The 22,122-nt window shown below is 43.2% G+C and overlaps 1 protein-coding gene and 1 long non-coding RNA gene across 5 annotated transcripts in view; both read right to left on the reverse strand.

Moving 5' to 3' along the window:
* tbc1d4 (TBC1 domain family, member 4) overlaps nucleotides 1-22,122 on the reverse strand; it is a 147,384-nt gene that overhangs the window by 59,574 nt on the left and 65,688 nt on the right. For 2 of the 4 annotated variants that reach the window (XM_046359210.1, XM_046359202.1), the window contains exons 10-12: nucleotides 17,526-17,651; nucleotides 13,621-13,674; nucleotides 3,175-3,410 (exon numbers count right to left, since the gene is read on the reverse strand). In XM_046359210.1, the coding sequence (XP_046215166.1) occupies nucleotides 3,175-3,410; nucleotides 13,621-13,674; nucleotides 17,526-17,651 (416 nt within the window). Of the gene's footprint in view, nucleotides 1-3,174; nucleotides 3,411-3,818; nucleotides 4,009-4,088; nucleotides 4,210-13,620; nucleotides 13,675-17,525; nucleotides 17,652-22,122 lie in introns of those variants that run through there. The other 2 variants (XM_046359228.1, XM_046359220.1) reach the window with 2 other exon arrangements.
* LOC124041536 lies at nucleotides 19,777-21,925 on the reverse strand. Its single transcript, XR_006839961.1, has 2 exons — nucleotides 21,649-21,925; nucleotides 19,777-19,878 (listed from the first exon to the last, which is right to left on the reverse strand). It is a non-coding gene; the product is annotated as an uncharacterized LOC124041536 (long non-coding RNA).

Here is a 22,122-nt window from a genome sequence, read left to right on the forward strand (position 1 = left end):
TTTCACCATTACGAATTCCAGCTTAAAAACAAAACTTTCCATCAATATTTCAATAACAGTGGCTGTCAATGTGTCATTGCTAGCATTAGCCCCTAAAGAACACATTCCACATTCAAGTACAATATGAGGTGCTATTTTATAAAAGGCCCTATGCCAATCTTATTTACATCACAAATAAAGCATGTTTCCTCATCACAAGATGCTGTCTTATACACAAAAGTTGACTAGGGCAAATCACCAGGCTAGAATGAGAGAAGCTTCAGAAGAAGATCTGCATCTACACACATAGAAATAGAACAAACAGAATAGTCATTCAATTTCTACGTCTGTGCACGGTGCTAAATTGCCTTCAAAAAGTATTCATGCCCCTGGAACTTTACCAATTTGTTGTTGTGTTTTTGCCAGAATTCAAAATTGATGCAATTTTTTTTTCTTACCCATCTACATGGAATACCCCATAATGGCTGTTTTTCTGCAAAGGGACCAGGACGACTGATCCGTGTAAAGGAAAGAATGAATGGGGCCATGTATCGTGAGATTTTGAGTGAAAACCTCCTTCCATCAGCAAGGGCATTGAAGATGAAACGTGGCTGGGTCTTTCAGCATGACAATGATCCCAAACACACCGCCCGGGCAACGAAGGAGTGGCTTCGTAAGAAGCATTTCAAGGTCCTGGAGTGGCCTAGCCAGTCTCCAGATCTCAACCCCATAGAAAATCTTTGGAGGGAGTTGAAAGTCCGTGTTGCCCAGCAACAGCCCCAAAACATCACTGCTCTAGAGGAGATCTGCATGGAGGAATGGTCCAAAATACCAGCAACAGTGTGTGGAAACCTTGTGAAGACTTACAGAAAACGTTTGACCAACAAGGGGTATATAACAACGTATTGAGATAAACTTTTGTTATTGACCAAATACTTATTTTCCACCATAATTTGCAAATAAATTAATAAAAAATCCTACAATGTGATTTTCTGTTTTTTTCTCCTCATTTTGTCTGTCATAGTTGATGTGTACCTATGATGACAATTATAGGCCTCTCTCATCTTTTTAAGTGGGAGAACTTGCACAATTGGTGGCTGACTAAATACTTTTTTGCCCCACTGTATATATGTATATTTTTCTTACCAATCTACATGGAATACCCCATAATGACAAAGTGAAAACACATATATATATATATGTATATTTTTCTTACCCATCTACATGGAATACCCCATAATGACAAAGTGAAATCATTTATATTTTTCCTTACCCATCTACACGGAATACCCCATAATGACAAAGTAAAAACATATATATTTTTTCTTACCCATCTACATGGAATACCCCATAATGACAAAGTGAGGGAGGGGATTTATTGAAAATGAAATACAGAAATCAGATTTACATAAGTATTCACACCCCTTTGCTGACACTCCAAACGTAGCTTAGGTGCATCCAACGTCCCTTGATCATCTTTGAGGTGTCACTACAACTTGATGGGAGTCCACCTGTGGCAAATTCAATTGTTTGGATGATTTAGAAAGGAACACACCTGTCTTTATAAGGTCCACAGTTGACAGTGCTGTCCCCAGTCCACCTAGCCGTGCTGCTGCTCCAACTTTTCTGCCTGCTGCTATGGAATCCTGACCTGTTCACCGGACGTGCTACCTGTCCCAGACCTATTATTTGACCATGCTGGTCATTTATGAACATTTGAACATCTTGGCCATGTTCTGTTATAATCTCCACCCGGCACAGCTAGAAGAGGACTGGCCACCCCTCATAGCCTGGTTCCTCTCTAGGTTTCTTTCTAGGTTTTGGCCAATCTAGGGAGTTTTTCCTAGCCAACGTGCTTCAACACCTGCATTGCTTGCTGTTTGGAGTTTTAGGCTGGGTTTCTGTACAGCACTTTGAGATATCAGCTGATGTACGAAGGGCTATATAAATACATTTGATTTGATTTGACAGTGCATGTCAGAGCAGAAACTATACCATGAAGTCGGTAGATCTCCGAGATAGAATTGTGATGAGGCATATATCTGGGGAAGGGTATGTGGTCTCCATCATTGGGAAATTGAAAAATATATGGAACTACCCAGACCTAGAGTTGGCCAAACATATCAACCAGGCAAGAAGGACCTTGGTGAGGGAGGGCACCAAGAACCCAATGACCACTCTGACAGAACTACATAGTTCCTTGGCTGAGATGGTAGAACCTGCCAGAAGGACAACTGTCTCTACAGCACTTCACCAATCTGGGCTTTATGGGACAGTGGCCAGACAGAATCCACTCCTGAGAAAAAGGCACATGGCAGTATGCGTGTAGTCTGAAAAAAGGCACGTGAAAGACAGAGTATTAGGAAAAACAATTCTGTGATCAGATGGAGAAAAACCAGGAACAGCTCATCCCTAGCGTGAAGCATGGTGGTGGCAGCGTCCTGCTATGGGGATGATTTTCAGCAGCAGGGACTGAGAGACTGGTACGGACAGAGAAAACAATGACTGGAGCCAAATACAGGACAATCCTTGATGAGAACCTGCTTCAGAGTACAAACGACCTTAGACAGGGGTGAAGATTTACGTTCCAGCAGGACAATGACCGCGAACATACAGCCAAACAAACCCGGAATGGCTTCAGAACAATGTTAATTAAAGTCCTTGAGTGGCTGAGCCAAAGCCCAGACTTGAATCCCATTTAAAATCTGTGACTTGATGATTGCAGTTCACTGCCGCTCCCCATCTAACTTATCAGAGCTTGAGAAACTCTGCAGGGAAAATCTAAGAAAATCCCCAAATACAGATGTGCAAAGCTGATAAAGACATACCGAAAAAAACTCAAAACTGTAATCGTCGCCAAAGGTGCTTCTACAAAGTATTGACTCAGGGATGTGAATATTTATGTAAATTCGATATGTCATCTTCAATAAATTAGCAAATATTTCTAAAAACCTGTCATTATTGTGTGTAGATTGAGAAGACATTTAATCAGTTTGTAATTCAGGCTGTAACATGTGGAATAAGGGGTGTGAACACTTTCTGAAGGCAGTGTAAATGGATAGAACCAAACTATTGGGGCCAGGGTCCATTTGGTCCATCTATATCTCATTCTAGTCACGTGGAAAGGAAGTGACATAAGGATAACAGGAAGTGAAGTGTGTGGCTTGGTGTCATGGCCTTTGTTTGTTTGTTTACCTGCTCTGCAGTAGTTCGGGGTTGACAGACTGCTGCCTACGGAGCAGAGCCTTGCTGTGGGTACCAGTGCCCCCCTGTTGGACTCCCTGGGTGGACGCGTCGTTGAACGAGATGCGCTTCTTCACGGGCAGGTGGCTGAAGGTGTGGGCACGTCGCCGGAACTGGAGGGCATCTGGGTCGTCGTCAGGGAAACCAGGGGGCGTGCCTGGTGGGGAGTCGCCGGGAGAGTCGTCCGCCTGGAGGGAACAGAGTGATGAAAATGAGGATGATGAAGAGAATGATGACTTGCAATGTACATCGGAGACCATTAATACACTTCCTGACCCCATACCTTCTTATATATATATATATATATTGTATTTGGCATGCAGGAGTTGGCTATACAGCACAAACAGATCTGACACCAGAATAGTGTTGCATGAGGTGAACTCTAGACTCTGGAGAATGCATTGAGGTACACAAAGGTTAGACCAAATGACACTCTAGGATAGAAATCAAACACAGCTAGAATTCAAAACTTTCTGCTATGATACATAACAAATCCTGCATAAAATCCAATCTGATTCCGAAAACTAAAATACTTAAGCAATTACTAGCAATACAACTTCCACACTCCATTCCAAAGCCAACAGGTCTTCACTTACCGACTACTAGCAAGTGTCCTCACTCACTCAATATGGTACAACTCCACACACTCCAACTCTTAGTCCTATTCCCTGATGCCTCTGTGCCTCCCCATGCTGCTCCACTCATCTATTGTACTCTAATAAGCTGCACCCTGTGACTCACTGCATCACACTACAGGAGGGAAGGCCCTACACAGCTCCGTTCCAAACTAAACCCTCCATCCCTACCCTTACGCCGTCGCCGACTCCCTCTCACACATCTGACATGTAAGAAAAATGCAGGGCTACCTTGAAAAAGATACCTGGCCTCAATTGGTCTCCCCTGCTTAAATAAAGGTTAAATCAATGCTGGTACTCCACATAGCTTGCGTAGAGGTTGGAATTATTCCTATGTTCCTCAAACCTAGTCAGTCCATTCAGCGCTGCCACAGACCAACAAGGGCATTGGGATATGACTCAGAGGTACGTTTGTTTGGTTTGGAACTAGGCCCGTTTCACATTGTGAAGAGGCTAGTATAGGCCCCTCCAGTTACAGTGTTGGAGGGCCTGTTTACAAGGAAGTGTAGAGGAAGTATTGAGGCATTGCTCAGCAGACACAGAGCAGGACACATCCCGTCTCTGTTTCCTACCCTGGCCTCTGTGTCCGGAGACCGCCCTCAGATCATAGTAGAGGCCTCACTCAGCTCAAAAAACAGGTCCCGAGGCCAGGGGGTAACACACCACACAGAAACATACAGACACAAAGACAGGCAAAAACATGGACCCACACAAACATGCATGCACACACATGTACACACAGACTCCCAGAGACAAACACGCACGAACACACATGCACACCCAGTCACAGTCAGCTGTGGGAAAAGGCAACTAAGGTGAATAGAACACATCTGACACTGTCCTTGATTTTGGAGAGGTGTTGCCTCGTGTGCTGAGTAACAATATTTCATAACATTTTTTATATGACCGGATAATGAAAGAAAGACTGGTAGATCGGGGGAGGAGAGGTATTGTTGTTGAGTAATACTATATTTCTATGTTCTAGGTTGTTGTGAACTGTGAGCGAAGGTGGTAACTTTGCATACTAGTTGTAGGTGCTTGTGATGTACATCTCGTGATGTTTTTACAGGAGAAAGCAAACTCACTCACACTTATGGGGCATGTGAGGACTCATATGTTTGTGTGTGTGGTCCTACTATGATTTAAAGCAGGGATCACCAACTAGATTCAGTAGCAGGCCAATTTTTTCTTGAGTGGATGGTCAGGGGGCCAGAACATAATTACAAATAATTTGTAGATTGCAAATTGAACGCAAGTAACACAAACAGATATAACATTTGACTAAAACATTATAATTTCAAACCTTGTTTAGATTTGTATATGTCACGACTCCTACCGAAGTCAAAGCCTCTCCTTGTTTGGGCGGTGCTCGGAGGTCGACGTCACCGGTCTTCTAGCCATCATTGATCCATTTTTCATTTTCCATTGGTTTTGCCTTGTCTTCCTACACACCTGGTTTCAATCCCATTCATTACCTGTTGTGTATTTAACCCTCTGTTTCCCCTCATGTCTTTGTCAGAGATAGTTTGTTATTCAGTGTTGTGTTGTTTGTATTGGTGCGCGACGGGTCCTCGTACCCCTTTGTTTATTGTTACATTTAATGTTTGGAGTTATGTTTCGTTTATCGTTATTAAATAACTCCATTCAGTTTGATTCTCCTGTGCCTGACTTCCCTGCCACCTATACACACAACTCTGACAGTATACGATCACAAATATGTCTTAATTATGCGTGGGAATAGTTTGTAAAAGTAAAAGTTTGTCGTTTACCAAATTTAAATCAGCCTTTTAAGTCCAACAAATATATATTTTGGGGTGGAAAATAAAATCAGTTGGGGTCAGTTGGGGAACCTTGATTTATGGTATAACATGTACCTTCCCTGTCTCTCCCCGCCCATGCCCATTGCCAAAATGTCTGACGGGGGGGATTGACCAGAGGGTCGACATCACACCCCCGTCCCACATTTTGCATCCTTGTGACACTAGAGTGAACAACTCCGCCATTAAACAACCGTCCAGGCTACGTTGGAAAATGTATTCAGGAAAAAAACCTGGGAATATTCATGTGTCATCTTTGTTTTTTAAACAATCCTTGAGAACTAACAATCACCAAAATTAAAGCTATACAGTAAAGGAGAAGATTATTTTTTTTTAACAGTATCCACTTTGTTATTATGTTTCAGAAAAACAACACTTTGTAAGTTCTCAAAGATTGTATTATAAAAAATATATAGGTCCATTATCTTTTCTGCCATGAATATTCCCAGGTTTTCCAGCATTGTATTATCCATGGCAAAATTAATAGAATTGCAGGAAACGAGATTTAAAAGTGGAACATTTTCTCTCAGCTGCTTGGCAAAATACGTAGAATTACAGGAAATTAGCTTTAAAAGTGGAACATTTTCTCTCAGCTGCTTGGAAGAATGTGTAGAATTACAGGAAATTTGCTTTAAAAGTGGAACATTTTCTCTCAGCTAATTGGCAGAATGTGTAGAATTACAGGAAATTAGCTTTAAAATACACTGCTCAAAAAAATAAAGGGAACACTAAAATAACACATCCTAGATCTGAAATGAATTAAATATTCTTATGAAATACTTTTTTCATTACATAGTTGAATGTGCTGACAACAAAATCACACAAAAATGATCAATGGAAATCAAATTTATCAGGCCATGGAGGTCTGGATTTGGAGACACACTCAAAATTAAAGTGGAAAACCACACTACAGGCTGATCCAACTTTGATGTAATATCCTTAAAACATGTCAAAATGATGCTCAGTAGTGTGTATCAGCTCCCTACAACGTCTGGGCATGCTCCTGATGAGGTGGCGGATGGTCTCCTGAGGGATATCCTCCCAGACCTGGACTAAAGCATCCGACAACTCCTGGACAGTCTGTGGTGCAACGTGGCGTTGGTGGATGGGGCGAGACATGATGTCCCAGATGTGCTCAATTGGATTCAGGTCTGGTGAACGGGCGGGCCAGTCCATAGCATCAATGCCTTCCTCTTGCAGGAACTGCTGACACACTCCAGCCACATGAGGTCTAGCATTGTCTTGCATTAGGAGGAACCCAGGGCCAACCGCACCATCATATGGTCTCACAAGGGGTCTGAGGATCTCATCTCGGTACCTAATGGCAGTCAGGCTACCACTGGCGAGCACATGGGGGGCTGTGCGGCCCCCAAAGAAATGCCACCCCACACCATGACTGACCCACCGCCAAACCGGTCATGCTGGAAGATGTTGCCGGCAGCAGAACGTTCTCCACGGCATCTCCAGACTGTCACGTCTGTCACATGTGCTCAGTGTGAACCTGCTTTCATCTGTGAAGAGCACAGGGCGCCAGTGGCGAATTTGCCAATCTTGGTGTTCTCTGGCAAATGCCAAACGTCCTGCACGGTGTTGGGCTGTAAGCACAACCTCCACCTGTGGACATCGGGCCCTCATACCACCCTCATGGAGTCTGTTTCTGACCATTTGAGCAGACACATGCACATTTGTGGCCTGCTGGAGGTCATTTTGCAGGGCTCTGGCAGTGCTCCTCCTGCTCCTCCTTGCACAAAGGCGGAAGTAGCGGTCCTGCTGCTGGGTTGTTGCCCTCCTACACGTCTCCTGATGTACTGGCCCGTCTCTTGATAGCGCCTCCATGCTCTGGACACTACGCTGACAGACACAGCAAACCTTCTTGCCACAGCTCGCATTGATGTACCATCCTGGATGAGCTGCACTACCTAAGCCACTTGTGTGGGTTGTAGACTCCGTCTCATGCTACCACTAGAGTGAAAGCACCGCCAGCATTCAAAAGTGACCAAAACATTAGCCAGGAAGCATAGGAACTGAGAAGTGGTCTGTGGTCACCACCTGCAGAACCACTCATTTATTGGGGGTGTCTTGCTATTTGCCTATAATTTCCACCTGTTGTCTATTTCATTTACACAACAGCATGTGAAATTTATTGTCAATCAGTGTTGCTTCCTAAGTGGACAGTTTGATTTTACAGAAGTGTGATTGACTTGGAGTTACATCGTGATGTTTAAGTGTTCCCTTTATTTTTTGGAGCAGTGTATTTTATGTTTTTGTCATTTACCTGTCATCCAGAGTGATTACCAGTTTGTGAATTCATCATAGCAGGTATAGTTAAGTGCACTTTTCCTCAATAAAGTAACTATTACCAGTTTGTGCCTTCATTTAAAATAGCAGGTATAGTAAGTGCACTTTTCCTCAATAAAATAACTATTACCAGTTTGTGCATTCATCTTAATATAGCAGATATAGTAAGTGCACTTTTCCTCAATAAAGTAACTATTACCAGTTTGTGCCTTCATCTTAAAATAGCAGGTATAGTAAGTGCACTTTTCCTCAATAAAATAACTATTACCAGTTTGTGCATCTTTGATATATGAAATAGCAGGTGTAGTAAGTGCACGTTTCCTCAAATAAGTAACTTTAAAAAATTTAACCAGGTAGGCTAGTTGAGAACAAGTTCTCATTTGCAACTGCGACCTGGCCAAGATAAAGCATAGCAGTGTGAACAGACAACACAGAGTTACACATGGAGTAAACAATTAACAAGTCAATAACACAGTAGAGAAAAAAAAGGGGGGAGTCTATATACAATGTGTGCAAAAGGCATGAGGTAGGCGAATAATTACAATTTAGCAGATTAACACTGGAGTGATAAATGATCAGATGGTCATGTACAGGTAGAGATATAGGTGTGATATTGGAGGAAAACTCGCCTCCCTGCGGACCTGGCATCCTTTCACTCCCTCCTCTCTACATTTTCCTCCTCTGTCTCTGCTGCTAAAGCCACTTTCTACCACTCTAAATTCCAAGCATCTGCCTCTAACCCTAGGAAGCTCTTTGCCACATTCTCCTCCCTCCTGAATCCTCCTCCCCCCCCCCCCTCCCCCTCTCTGCAGATGACTTCGTCAACCATTTTGAAAAGAAGATCGACGACATCCGATCCTCGTTTGCTAAGTCAAACAACACCGCTGGTTCTGCTCACACTGCCCTACCCTGTGCTCTGACCTCTTTCTCCCCTCTCTCTCCAGATGAAATCTCGCGTCTTGTGACGGCCGGCCGCCCAACAACCTGCCCGCTCGACCCTATCCCCTCCTCTCTTCTCCAGACCATTTCCGGAGACCTTCTCCCTTACCTCACCTCGCTCATCAACTTATCCCTGACCGCTGGCTACGTCCCTTCCGTCTTCAAGAGAGCGAGAGTTGCACCCCTTCTGAAAAAACCTACACTCGATCCCTCCGATGTCAACAACTACAGACCAGTATCCCTTCTTTCTTTTCTCTCCAAAACTCTTGAACGTGCCGTCCTTGGTCAGCTCTCCCGCTATCTCTCTCAGAATGACCTTCTTGATCCAAATCAGTCAGGTTTCAAGACTAGTCATTCAACTGAGACTGCTCTTCTCTGTATCACGGAGCGCTCCGCACCGCTAAAGCTAACTCTCTCTCCTCTGCTCTCATCCTTCTAGATCTATCGGCTGCCTTCGATACTGTGAACCATCAGATCCTCCTCTCCACCCTCTCCGAGTTGGGCATCTCCGGCGCGGCCCACGCTTGGATTGCGTCCTACCTGACAGGTCGCTCCTACCAGGTGGCGTGGCGAGAATCTGTCTCCTCACCACGCGCTCTCACCACTGGTGTCCCCCAGGGCTCTGTTCTAGGCCCTCTCCTATTCTCGCTATACACCAAGTCACTTGGCTCTGTCATAACCTCACATGGTCTCTCCTATCATTGCTATGCAGACGACACACAATTAATCTTCTCCTTTCCCCCTTCTGATGACCAGGTGGCGAATCGCATCTCTGCATGTCTGGCAGACATATCAGTGTGGATGACGGATCACCACCTCAAGCTGAACTTCGGCAAGACGGAGCTGCTCTTCCTCCCGGGGAAGGACTGCCCGTTCCATGATCTCGCCATCACGGTTGACAACTCCATTGTGTCCTCCTCCCAGAGCGCTAAGAACCTTGGCGTGATCCTGGACAACAAACTGTCGTTCTCAACTAATATCAAGGCGGTGGCCCGTTCCTGTAGGTTCATGCTCTACAACATCCGCAGAGTACGACCCTGCCTCACACAGGAAGTGGCGCAGGTCCTAATCCAGGCACTTGTCATCTCCCGTCTGGATTACTGCAACTCGCTGTTGGCTGGGCTCCCTGCCTGTGCCATTAAACCCCTACAACTCATCCAGAACGCCGCAGCCCGTCTAGTGTTCAACCTTCCCAAGTTCTCTCACGTCACCCCGCTCCTCCGCTCTCTCCACTGGCTTCCAGTTGAAGCTCGCATCCGCTACAAGACCATGGTGCTTGACTACGGAGCTGTGAGGGGAACGGCACCTCAGTACCTCCAGGCTCTGATCAGGCCCTACACCCAAATAAGGGCACTGCGTTCATCCACCTCTGGCCTGCTCGCCTCCCTACCACTGAGGAAGTACAGTTCCCGCTCAGCTCAGTCAAAACTGTTCGCTGCTCTGGCTCCCCAATGGTGGAACAAACTCCCTCACGACGCCAGGACAGCGGAGTCAATCACCACCTTCCGGAGACACCTGAAACCCCACCTCTTTAAGGAATACCTAGGATAGGATAAAGTAATCCTTCTCACCCCCCTTAAAATATTTAGATGCACTATTGTAAAGTGGTTGTTCCACTGGATGTCATAAGGTGAATGCACCAATTTGTAAGTCGCTCTGGATAAGAGCGTCTGCTAAATGACTTAAATGTAAATGTAAATGGTGTGCAAAAGAGCAGAAAAGTAAATAAATAAAAACAGTATGGGGATGAGGTAGGTGAAAATAGGTGGGCTATTTACCAATAGACTATGTACAGCTGCAGCGATCGGTTAGCTGCTCGGATAGCTGATGTTTGAAGTTGGTGAGGGAAATAAAAGTCTCCAACTTCAGTGATTTTTGCAATTTGTTCCAGTCACAGGCAGCAGAGTACTGGAACGAAAGGTGGCCGAATGAGGTGTTGGCTTTAGGGATGATCAGTGAGATACACCTGCTGGATCGCATGCTACGGATGGGTGTTGCCATCGTGACCAGTGAACTGAGATAAGGCGGAGCTTTACCTAGCATGGACTTGTAGATGACCTGGAGCCAGTGGGTCTGGAAACGAATATGTAGAGAGGGCCAGCCGACTAGAGCATACAAGTCGCAGTGGTGGGTGGTATAAGGTGCTTTAGTGAAAAAACGGATGGCACTGTGATAGACTGCATCCAGTTTGCTGAGTAGAGTGTTGGAAGCCATTTTGTAGATGACATCGCCGAAGTCGAGGATCGGTAGGATAGTCAGTTTTACTTGGGTAAGCTTGGCGGCGTGAGTGAAGGAGGCTTTGATGTGGAATAGAAAGCCGACTCTTGATTTGATTTTCGATTGGAGATGTTTGATATGAGTCTGGAAGGAGAGTTTGCAGTCTAGCCAGACACCTAGGTACTTATAGATGTCCACATATTCAAGGTCGGAACCATCCAGGGTGGTGATGCTAGTCGGGCATGCGGGGGCAGGCAGCGATCGGTTGAAAAGCATGCATTTGGTTTTACTAGCGTTTAAGAGCAGTTGGAGGCCACGGAAGGAGTGTTTGTATGGCATTGAAGCTCGTTTGGAGGTTAGATAGCACAGTGTCCAATGACGGGCCGAAAGTATATAGAATGGTGTCGTCTGCGTAGAGGTGGATCAGGGAATCGCCCGCAGCAAGAGCAACATCATTGATATATACAGAGAAAAGAGTCGGCCTTGCCTGGTTCACCAATTACTTTGCAGACAGAGTTCAGTGTGTCAAATCAGAGGGCATGCTGTCTGGACCTCTGACAGTCTCTATGGGTGTGCCACAGGGTTCAATTCTCAGGCCGACTCTCTTTTCTGTATACATCAATGATGTTGCTCTTGCTGCTGGTGATTCTCTGATCCACCTCTATGCAGACGACACCATTCTGTATACTTCTGGCCCCTCCTTGGACACTGTGTTAACTAACCTCCAGACGAGCTTCAATACCATACAACTCTCCTTCCGTGGCCTCCAACTGCTCTTAAACGCAAGTAAAACTAAATGCATGCTTTTCAATCGATCGCTGCCCGCACCTGCTCGCCCGTCCAGCATCACTACTCTGGACGGCAATGACTTAGAATATGTGGACAACTACAAATACCTGGGTGTCTGGTTAGACTGTAAACTCTCCTTCCAGACTCACATTAAGTATCTCAAATCCAAAAGTTAAATCTAGAATCGGCTTCCTATATCGCAACAAAGCATCCTTCACTCATGCAGCCAAACATACCCTCGTAAAACTGACCATCCTACCGATCCTCGACTTCGGTGATGTCATCTATAAAATAGCCTCCAACACTCTACTCAACAAACTGGATGCAGTCTATCACAGTGCCATCCATTTTGTCACCAAAGCCCCATATACTACCCGCCATTGCGACCTGTACGCTCTCATTGGTTGGCCCTCGCTTCATACTCGTCGCCAAACCCACTGGCTACAGGTCATCTACAAGTCTCTGCTAGGTAAAGCCCCGCCTTATCTCAGCTCACTGGTCACCATAGCAGCACACACTCGTAACACGCGCTCCAGCAGGTATATCTCACTGGTCACCCCCAAAGCCAATTCCTCCTTTGGTCGTCTTTCCTTCCAGTTCTCTGCTGCCCATGACTGGAACGAATTGCAAAACTCTCTGAAGCTGGAGACTCACATCTCCCTCACTAGCTTTAAGCACCAGCTGTCAGAGAAGTTTACAGATCACTGCACCTGTACTTAGCCTATCTGTAAACAGCTAATCTATCTACCTACCTCATCCCCATACTGGTATTTATTTATTTATTTTGCTCCTTTGCACCCCAGTATCTCTACCTGCACATTCATCTTCTGCCGATCTACCATTCCAGTGTTTAATTGCTATATTGTAATTTATTCGCCACCATGGCCTATTTATTTCCTTAACTTACCTCATTTGCACTCACTGTATATATACTTCTTGTTTTATTTTGTTCTACTGTATTATTGACTGTATGTTTTTTTTATTCCATGTGTAACTCTGTGTTGTTGTATGTGTCAAATTGCTACGCTTTATCTTGGCCAGGTCGCAGTTGCAAATGAGAACTAGCCTACCTGGTTAAATAAAGGTGAAATAAAAATAAATAAATAAAAACCTGTTGGACCCTCGACAACCAATGTGTTTTTATTATTATTAGACCATGCTGGTCATTTATGAACATTTGAACATCTTGGCCATGTTCTGTTATCCGGCACAGCCAGAAGAGGACTGGCCACCCCCCCTCACAGCCTGGTACCTATCTAGGTTTCTTCCTAGGTTTTGGCCTTTCTATGGTGTTTTTCCTAGCCACCGTGCATTACTTGCTGTTTGGGGTTTTAGACTGGGTTTCTGTACAGCACTTTGAGATATCACCTGATGTAAGATGGGCTATATAAATACATTTGATTTGATTATGATTTAGCAACACTGCACATTCAGTACAGTAGTTCCTATGTGATCATTTCAATAACACAAATTGAACAGAGGGAGAAGGGGGAGAGAAAGGGGCAGAGAAAGAGGGAATGAAAGAGGGGGAAAGAGAGTGAGAAAGAGGGGACGAGAGACAGAGAGGGAGTGAGGAAGAGAGGGAGTGAGAGAGAGGGGGGAGAAGAGAGCGAGGGTGAGAGACGGGGGAGAGAGAGAGAGAAAGAGAGGGAGAGAGACTCGCACCATCGAGTGAGATGCCCTGGGAATTTTGGAATACTCACTCTCTCAAAGCTCCCCCCCATGCTTCCCAGGCGACCTCTCATCTGGTTGGCGCCCTGAGGAGAGAAGAGAGAAATATTATTGATGTAAATGTGTGAACTTTTTGTGAGCCGCACGTTACATAACTGAACCTGATTTCAAACAGGTTCAATATTTTTCTGACGTGGAATATCAAAAACGTGTCCCTAAGCCTGATAGCAATTGACAAGTGAGTTCTCACATCAATTGGATAATTTCAATATTCCACCCGAGGCCTCGAATGTGCCCTCACACACATTTCTACAACACAAAATCCATGTGTACATGTGTGTATAGTGTGTATGTTATCATGTGTGTGTGTGCGCTCATGTGTCTGAGCCTGTGTGTCTGGTCACAGTCCTTGCTGTTCTATAAGGTGCAATTAATCTGTTTTTATTTGACCTAATTTCACTGCTGCATGAGTTACTTGATGTGGAATAGAGTTCCATGTAGTCATGGCTCTATGTAGTACTGTGCGCCTCCCATAGTCTGTTCTGGACTTAGGGACTGTGAAGAGACCTCTGGTGGCATGTCTTGTGCGGTATGCATGGGTGTCCGAGATGTGTGCCAGTAGTTCAACGTGTCAATACCTCTCATAGTGAATGATTTGTCCCAAATACAATGCTTTTAGTTTTTGAAATATTTAGGACTAACTTATTTCTTGCCACCCATTCAGAAACTGACTGCAGCTCCTCGTTAAGTGGTGCAGTGATTTCCCTTGCTGTGGTAGCTGATGTGTATAGTGTTGAGTCACTAGCATACATAGACACGCAGGCTTTACTCAGAGCCAGTGGCAGGTCATTAGTACATATTGAAAATGTCTGATCCTACCTGTATTACAGTATGTTGGAGAGGCTTCCATTAACTTCTTCGAGATAGGGGGCGCTCTTTTAATTTTTGGATAAAAAAACGGTCCCGTTTTAAACAAGATATTTTGTCACAAAAAGATGCTCGAATATGCATGTAATTGACAGCCTTGGAATGAAAAAACTCTGACGTTTCCAAAACTGCAAAGATATTATCTGTGAGTGCCCCAGAACTAATGCTACAGGCGAAACCAAGATGAAGTTTCATACAGGAAATGCCCCAGATTCTGAAGGCGCTGTGTTCCAATGTCTCCTTATATGGCTGTGAATGCGCCAGGAATGAGCCTGCCCTTTCTGTCGTTTCTCCAAGGTGTCTGCAGCATTGTAATAATAATAATAATAATATATGCCATTTAGCAGACGCTTTTTGTAGGCATATCATTGGAAGATTGACTATAAGAGACTACATTTACCAGGTGTCTGCCCGGTGTCCTGTGTCGAAATTATTGCGTAATCTCTAGGTCCATGCGTGTTCCATTTCTTCAGAAGAGAAAGTCAACTGCCACGAAGGATTTATCATCGATAGATATGTGAAAAACACCTTGAGGTTTGATTCTAAACATCGTTTGCCATGTTTCTGTCGATATTGTGGAGTTAATTTGGAGAAAAAAATAGCGTTTTAATGACTGAATTTTTTTCTCTTTTTTTTTCTTACCCAAACGTGATGAAGAAAACGGAGCGATTTGTCAACACAAATAATCTTTTTGTAAAAACTGAACATTTGCTATCTAACTGAGAGTCTCCTCATTGAAAACATCTGAAGTTCTTCAAAGGTAAATTATTTTATTTGAATGCCTTTCTGGTTTTTGGCTTGACAGCTAGCATATTGATTTCATTTCATTTGCGATTTTCATGAATAGTTAACGTTGCGTTATGGTAATGGTCGTGAGGCTGTAGTCAGGATCCCGGATCCGGGATGGCTCAACGCAAGAAGTTAAAGAACACCCTCTGTGTTCTGATAGAGGTATCTCTCTATCCACAGTAATGCAGGGGATATAAAGCAAAAACAATTAAGTTTTTCCAGCAGCAGATTATGATCCGTAATGTCAAAAGCTGCACTTAAGTCTAACAAAACAGCTCCCACAATCTTTTTAGTATCAATTTCTCTCAGACAATCATCAGTCATTTGTGTAACACGGAACCCAAACCGGCTGTGCATACATATATTTTGTACCCCCACACCAAACGCGATCACGACACAAAGGTTAAAATATCAAAACAAACTCTGAACCAATGACATTAATTTGGGAACAGGTCGAAAAGCATTAAATATGTATGGCAATTTAGCAGGTTAGCTTGCACTTGCAAGCTAATTTGTCCTATTTAGCTAGCTTGCTGTTGCTAGTTCACACATAAAACGGCCAACCGAATAGTTTCTAGTTTCTAGTCATCTCTCCTCCTTTGCGACGCTTGTGCACGTGACGTGTCCGGTCTGGTCAGCATGTGCTGTACATGTTAAATGCCCTTCTCTATAAGTGTACTTAAATTATGTTGTTGATTTGTTTACTGTGAAATAGCATTTTATTTGGTCAAACCATTTTTAAAAAATAAAGTTTACTAAAGGTTAGTAGCAGGCAGATTGGTCGGCTGTTTGAGCCAGTAAAGGGTTCTTTGCACCTTGATGAAAGAAAGCCAGTCAACGTTTAAACCATGAAATATATCTTTGGGGTAGCAGGTAGCCTAGTGGTTAGAGCTTTGGGCTAGTAACCGAAAGGTTGCTGGATCGAATTCCTTAGCTGAGAAGATAAAAATCTGTCATTCTGCCCCTGAACAAGGCAGTTAACCCACTGTTCCCCGGTAGGCTGTCATTGTAAATAAGAATTTACTTGCCTAGTTAAATAAAGGTTAAATAAATAAATAAAATGTGCTTTTTGGCAAACTCCAAGTGGGCTGTCATGTGCCTTTCAATGAGGAGAGTCTTCCGTCTGGCCACTCTACCATAAAGGCCTGATTGGTGGAGTGAAATAGAGATTGGTTGTCCTTCTGGAAGGTTCTCCCATCTCCACAGAGGAACTCTGGAGCTCTCTGACCACTCTGGCTTCTCCCTGACCAAGGCCCTTCTCCCCTGATTGCTCAGCTTGGCCAGGCGGCCAGCTCTAAGAAGAGTATTGGTGGTTCCAAACTTCTTCCATTTAAGAATGATGGAGGCCACTGTGATATTGTGGACCTTCAATGCGGCAGACTTGTTTTGGTACCCTTCCCCAGATCTGGGGATCTGTCTCTGAGCACACAGATCTGTCTCTGAGAACTATGGACAATTTCTTCGACATCATGGCTTGGTTTTTGCTCTGGCACGCACTGTCAACTGTGAGACCATATATAGACAGGTGTGCCTTTCCAAATCATGTCCAATCAAATGAATTTCCCACAGGTGGACTCCAATCATGTTGTACAAACATCTCAATGATGAGCAAAGGAAACAGGATGCACCTGTGCTCAATTTCAAGTCTCATATTAAAGGGTCTGAATACTTGTGTAAATAAGGTATAAAAGCTTTTTTTTATATATATAATAAATTTGCTACAAATTTTAAAAACCTCTTCTCGCTTTGTCATCATAGGGTATTGTGTGTAGATTGATGAGGAACCTTTTATATTTAATCAATTTTAGAATAAGGCTGTAACCTAACAAAATGTGGAAAAGTCAAGGGCTCTGAATACCTTCTGAATGCACTGTATTGTAAGGATATGCATTTACAATAGTAACAGATGGCAGCAAAGGTTTCAGATTCATGGACCCCCATTACAAAGAAAAAGACCAAGACAAGAAACAGGGTGAGACAAGACAGATATTTGGAACCCTTGAGAAGATATTCTCTAGGGATTTGATCAGACACAGAAAAGGACAGAAAGAGAAGGGCGGGGAAGGAGGGAAAAGAGAGAAAGAGACTGGCTGATAGACAGAGAGCGAGAAAGACAGAGACAGTGAGGGAGACAGGACAGGCTTAGAGAGAGAGAGAGAGAAAGAGAACAATAAAGAGAGACCTATAGATTAAAAGACAGAGATAGCCATAGTGGGAGTACCCGTGAGAAAATGTTCTCCAGTGAGCTGGTCAGCGAGCTCTTGGCCTTGTTCTTCAGGATGTCCAGTTTGAAGCGGCCGCCCGTCGCTGCTGTGCTGTCCGCTGGTACGGTTGTGTTGGCGGTTTTCTGGTACACACAGATAAAGGTCAAAAGGTCAGAGATTACACCACTGTCGAAAGCACTACAACAACCTGGTTCTATTTGGGGCAACAGTGCTGTTTAAATGCAGAGAAAAGAAAATGTAAAAAATATTTCTTAAAAAATTCAATCATAGCCCAATCCTGTACGATTGTGTATAACACAAAACTTGTGAACATAGTTACAAAGAACTTTCAACAACACTTCATAATACCGTTCAGTAGAAACCATTTATAAGGCATTCATAATGTTTCACATTAGTCCTTATAAACCATTTACTCATCACCAGTCAAGTCTTTTTGCAGTCCCCAAACTAAAGTAATACTACCGGTCAACACATTGAGAACACCAAGGGTTTTTCTTTTTACTATTTTCTAAACTGTAGAATAATAGTGAAGACATCAATACTATGAAATAACACATTATGGAATGATGCACTAACCAAAAAAGTGTTAAATTATACTTGAGATTCTTCAAATAACCACCCTAAGCCTTGATGACAGCTTTGCACACTCTTGGCATTCTCTCAACCAGATTCACCTGGAATGCTTTTCCAACAGTCTTGAAGGAGTTCCCACATATGTGACCAGATTCAGGAAACTACAGTGGTTCCTCCTTTAAAAGTTGCGAGCTTGCACCGCGGGACTTAGAGGTACCCAGCGTCACGGCTTCATTGCTCCAGACCACCACAAGGGGGAGTTAGAGCACTCATTATGCATTTGGGTCCCACGGTTTTTATATGACCAATCATAGAGTGGTTCCAATGATGAATTTGACGCGAGCCACCTGGTGACTTTCTTCAGCAAAGATGTCTGACAAAACATTACGGTGGAAGCAGATGTGAGTTATAACATCATAACGAGTAAAGTAAAAACTCTACGATTGAGAGAAATGTGATAGTTAATGTAGAGACAGACATTTGTGCATATTCCTTTGTCATGAAGTTAATTTACGAAAATTGCTATTTGGCAAGTTCACTGACTAGCTAACATTAGCCAGCAAGTTAGCTAGTGTTATGACATGAGTATGAATGTTAATGTTTTAGGGACTCTTGAGAAAACCAGCAAACCAGGCTGTCGTCTTGTGAAACAATGGATGTAAAGAATCTAGCTAGCTAAAGCATTTACTGCACAATTGCAAACTGCTTGCCTTGCTTATATTTGTCATGCAATGCAGCTGAAGTAACATAGCTAACTATTTATTTGCTTATTGTGTTGTGGAGGATAAAAAAATATATATATATATGCCTATGGATGTGTAGCTGGCTACAGTATGTTGCCGATCTGTGTATGGACCCTCAAACGTTTGGTATGAATATTAGTTCAGAACCTATGAACCTCAGCTATCACAGTTGTTGTATCAACTTCAAGTCTGAATGGCATTAATGAAGACTATGGATAGAGTAGAATATAATAACTTTATTGTGCCAAGGATGCAAGTCTTATATACATGTACTGTAGTTATTACCACGCATGAGATCCCCCACATTGTAGCCTGTACATTGAATGTATTCACTGATCATGTACTCTTCCTTGGAAAATAACGGTGCGGTTCAGGTATTATTTTTCAGTCATATCCAATACCAGGTGTATCAAACTCCATTCTCTGAATGATGCCGTGTCTGCATGTATATATTACAATTATACACTTCAACAGTGTTTACAACTCCTGCTCCTGGGACATCAATGATTACACATTGTAACTATGCAATAGACTAGAAACATGATTGATTTGTAATTCATTCCCTTCATCTGCATTAATCTGAGGACACAGGATAGTATTTCAATGAGAGACTTCATTTCAACCAGTGGAGAATGTGAAACGCTTTATTGAAAGAAGTTCATTATCCAGGTGTTATAAATACATAATGCATGATAATTATGATAATTGTAATATTATATTATAAATACAAGTTCAATCTGTACTTCAATGCACATATGTTGTGCATTATAAAACAAGAGGAAGAAAGAGGTGGTGGTGAGAGGGGGGGTGTAGAAGACAGAAAAGGAAAGGGGTAAAAGAGGAGCAGGGAAGACAGCATATGATTAATGAATCACAGTGCTACCCTAATATTCTCTCAGTTCATCAAAATTACATAGAGTGTCTTGCGGTGTCTCCAAACAAGCCTTGGGCTCCCAGTCGGCCCAAAGGTTATCTTGAGAGCGGGTGAGGTGGAGATGACAGGACTGGCTTCCTCTCTTACATCAAAACATACCTGCAGACGAGAGACAGATGGATAGAGAGATACAGTTGAAGTCGGAAGTTTACATACACTTAGGTGGGAGTCATAAAAACTTGTTTTTCAACCACTTCACAAATTACTTGTGAACAAACTATAGTTTTGGCAAGTTTGTTAGGACATTTACTTTGTGCATGACAAGTAATTTTCCAACAATTGTTTACAGACCGATTATTTCACTTATAATTCACTGTATCACAATTCCAGTGGGTGAAAAGTTTACAGTCGTGGCCTAAAGTTTTGAGAATGAAACAAATATTAATTTCCACAAAGTTTGCTGCTTCAGTGTCTAGATACTTTTGTCTGATGTTACTATGGAATGCTGAAGTATAATTATAAGCATTTCATAAGTGTCAAAGGCTTTTATTGACAATTACATGAAGTTGATGCAAAGTCAATATTTGCAGTGTTGACCCTTTTTTTCAAGACCTCTGCAATCCGCCCTGGCATGCTGTCAATTAACTTATGGGCCACATCCTGACTGATGGCAGCCCATTTTTGCATAATCAATGCTTGGAGTTTGTCAGAATTTGTGGGGTTTTGTTTGTCCACCCGCCTCTTAAGGATTGACCACAAGTTCTCAATGGGATTAAGCCACTTAGTTATCGCTTTTGCCTTATGGCAAGGTGCTCCATCATGCTGGAAAATATATTGTTCGTCACCAAACTGTTCCTGGATGGTTGGGTGAAGTTGCTCTCAGAGGATGTGTTGGTACCATTCTTTATTCATGGCTGTGTTCTTAGGCAAAATTGTGAGTGAGCCCACTCCCTTGGCTGAGAAGCAAACCCACACATGAATGGTCTCAGGATGCTTTAACAATCGGAAAGGGGATTCATCAGAGAGAATGACTTTACCCCAGTCCTCAGCAGTCCAATCCCTGTACCTTTTGCAGAATATCAGTCTGTCCCTGATGTTTTTCCTGGAGAGAAGTGGCTTCTCTGCTGCCCTTCTTGACACCAGGCCATCCTCCAAAAGTCTTTGCCTCACTGTGCGTGCAGATGCACTCACACCTGCCTGCTGCCATTCCTGACCAAGCTCTGTGCTGGTGGTGCCCCGATCCCGCAACTGAATCAACTTTAGGAGACGGTCCTGGCGCTTGCTGGACTTTCTTGGGCGCCCTGAAGCCTTCTTCACAACAATTGAAGGTCTTGATGATCCGATAAATGGTTGACTTAGGTGCAATCTTACTGGAAGTAATATCCTTGCCTGTGAAGCCCTTTTTGTTCAAAGCAATGATGTTTCCTTGCAGGTAACCATGGTTGACAGAGGAAGAACAATGATTCCAAGCACCACCCTCCTTTTGAAGCTTCCAGTCTGTTATTCAAACTCAATCAGCATGACAGAGTGATCTCCAGCCTTGTCCTCGTCAACACTCACACCTGTGTTAACGAGAGAATCACTGACATGAGGTCAGCTGGTCCTTTTGTGGCAGGGCTGAAATGCAGAATAAATATTTTTGGGGAATTCAGTTAATTTGCATGGCGAAGAAGGACTTTGCAATTCATCTGATCACTCTTCATAACATTCTGGAGTATATACAAACTGCCATCATACAAAATGAGGCAGCAGACTTTTTGAAAATTAATATTTCTGTCATTCTCAAAACTTTTGTTGACTGTGCCATTTAACAGCTTGGAAAATTCCAGAAAATGATGTCATGGCTTTAGAAGCATCTGATAGGCAAGTTTACATAATTACATAATAAGTCAATTGGAGGTGTACCTGTGGATGTATTTCAAGGCCTACCTTCACACTCAGTGCCTCTTGGCTCGACATCATGGGAAAATCAAAAGAAATCAGTCAAGAAGAAAATGTAGACCCCCACAAGTCTGGTTCATCCTTGGGAGCAATTTCCAAAAGCTTGAAGGTACCACGTTCGTATGTACAAAAAATAATACGCAAGTAGAGTAGGGCAAAAAAGTATTTAGTCAGCCACCAATTGTGCAAGTTCTCCCACTTAAAAAGATGAGAGAGGCCTGTCATTTTCATCATAGGTACACTTCAACTATGACATACAAAATTAGATTTTTTTTTTAAATGAATTTATTTGCAAATTATGGTGGAAAATAAGTATTTGGTCACCTACAAAAAAAGCAAGATTTCTGGCTCTCACAGACCTGTAACTTCTTCTGTAAGAGGCTCCTCTGTCCTCCATTCGTTACCTGTATTAATGGCACCTGTTTGAACATGTTATCAGCACAAAAGACACCTGTCCACAAC

The sequence above is a fragment of the Oncorhynchus gorbuscha genome, linkage group LG01 (genome assembly GCF_021184085.1).
Source record: "Oncorhynchus gorbuscha isolate QuinsamMale2020 ecotype Even-year linkage group LG01, OgorEven_v1.0, whole genome shotgun sequence".
NCBI lineage: Eukaryota > Metazoa > Chordata > Actinopteri > Salmoniformes > Salmonidae > Oncorhynchus > Oncorhynchus gorbuscha.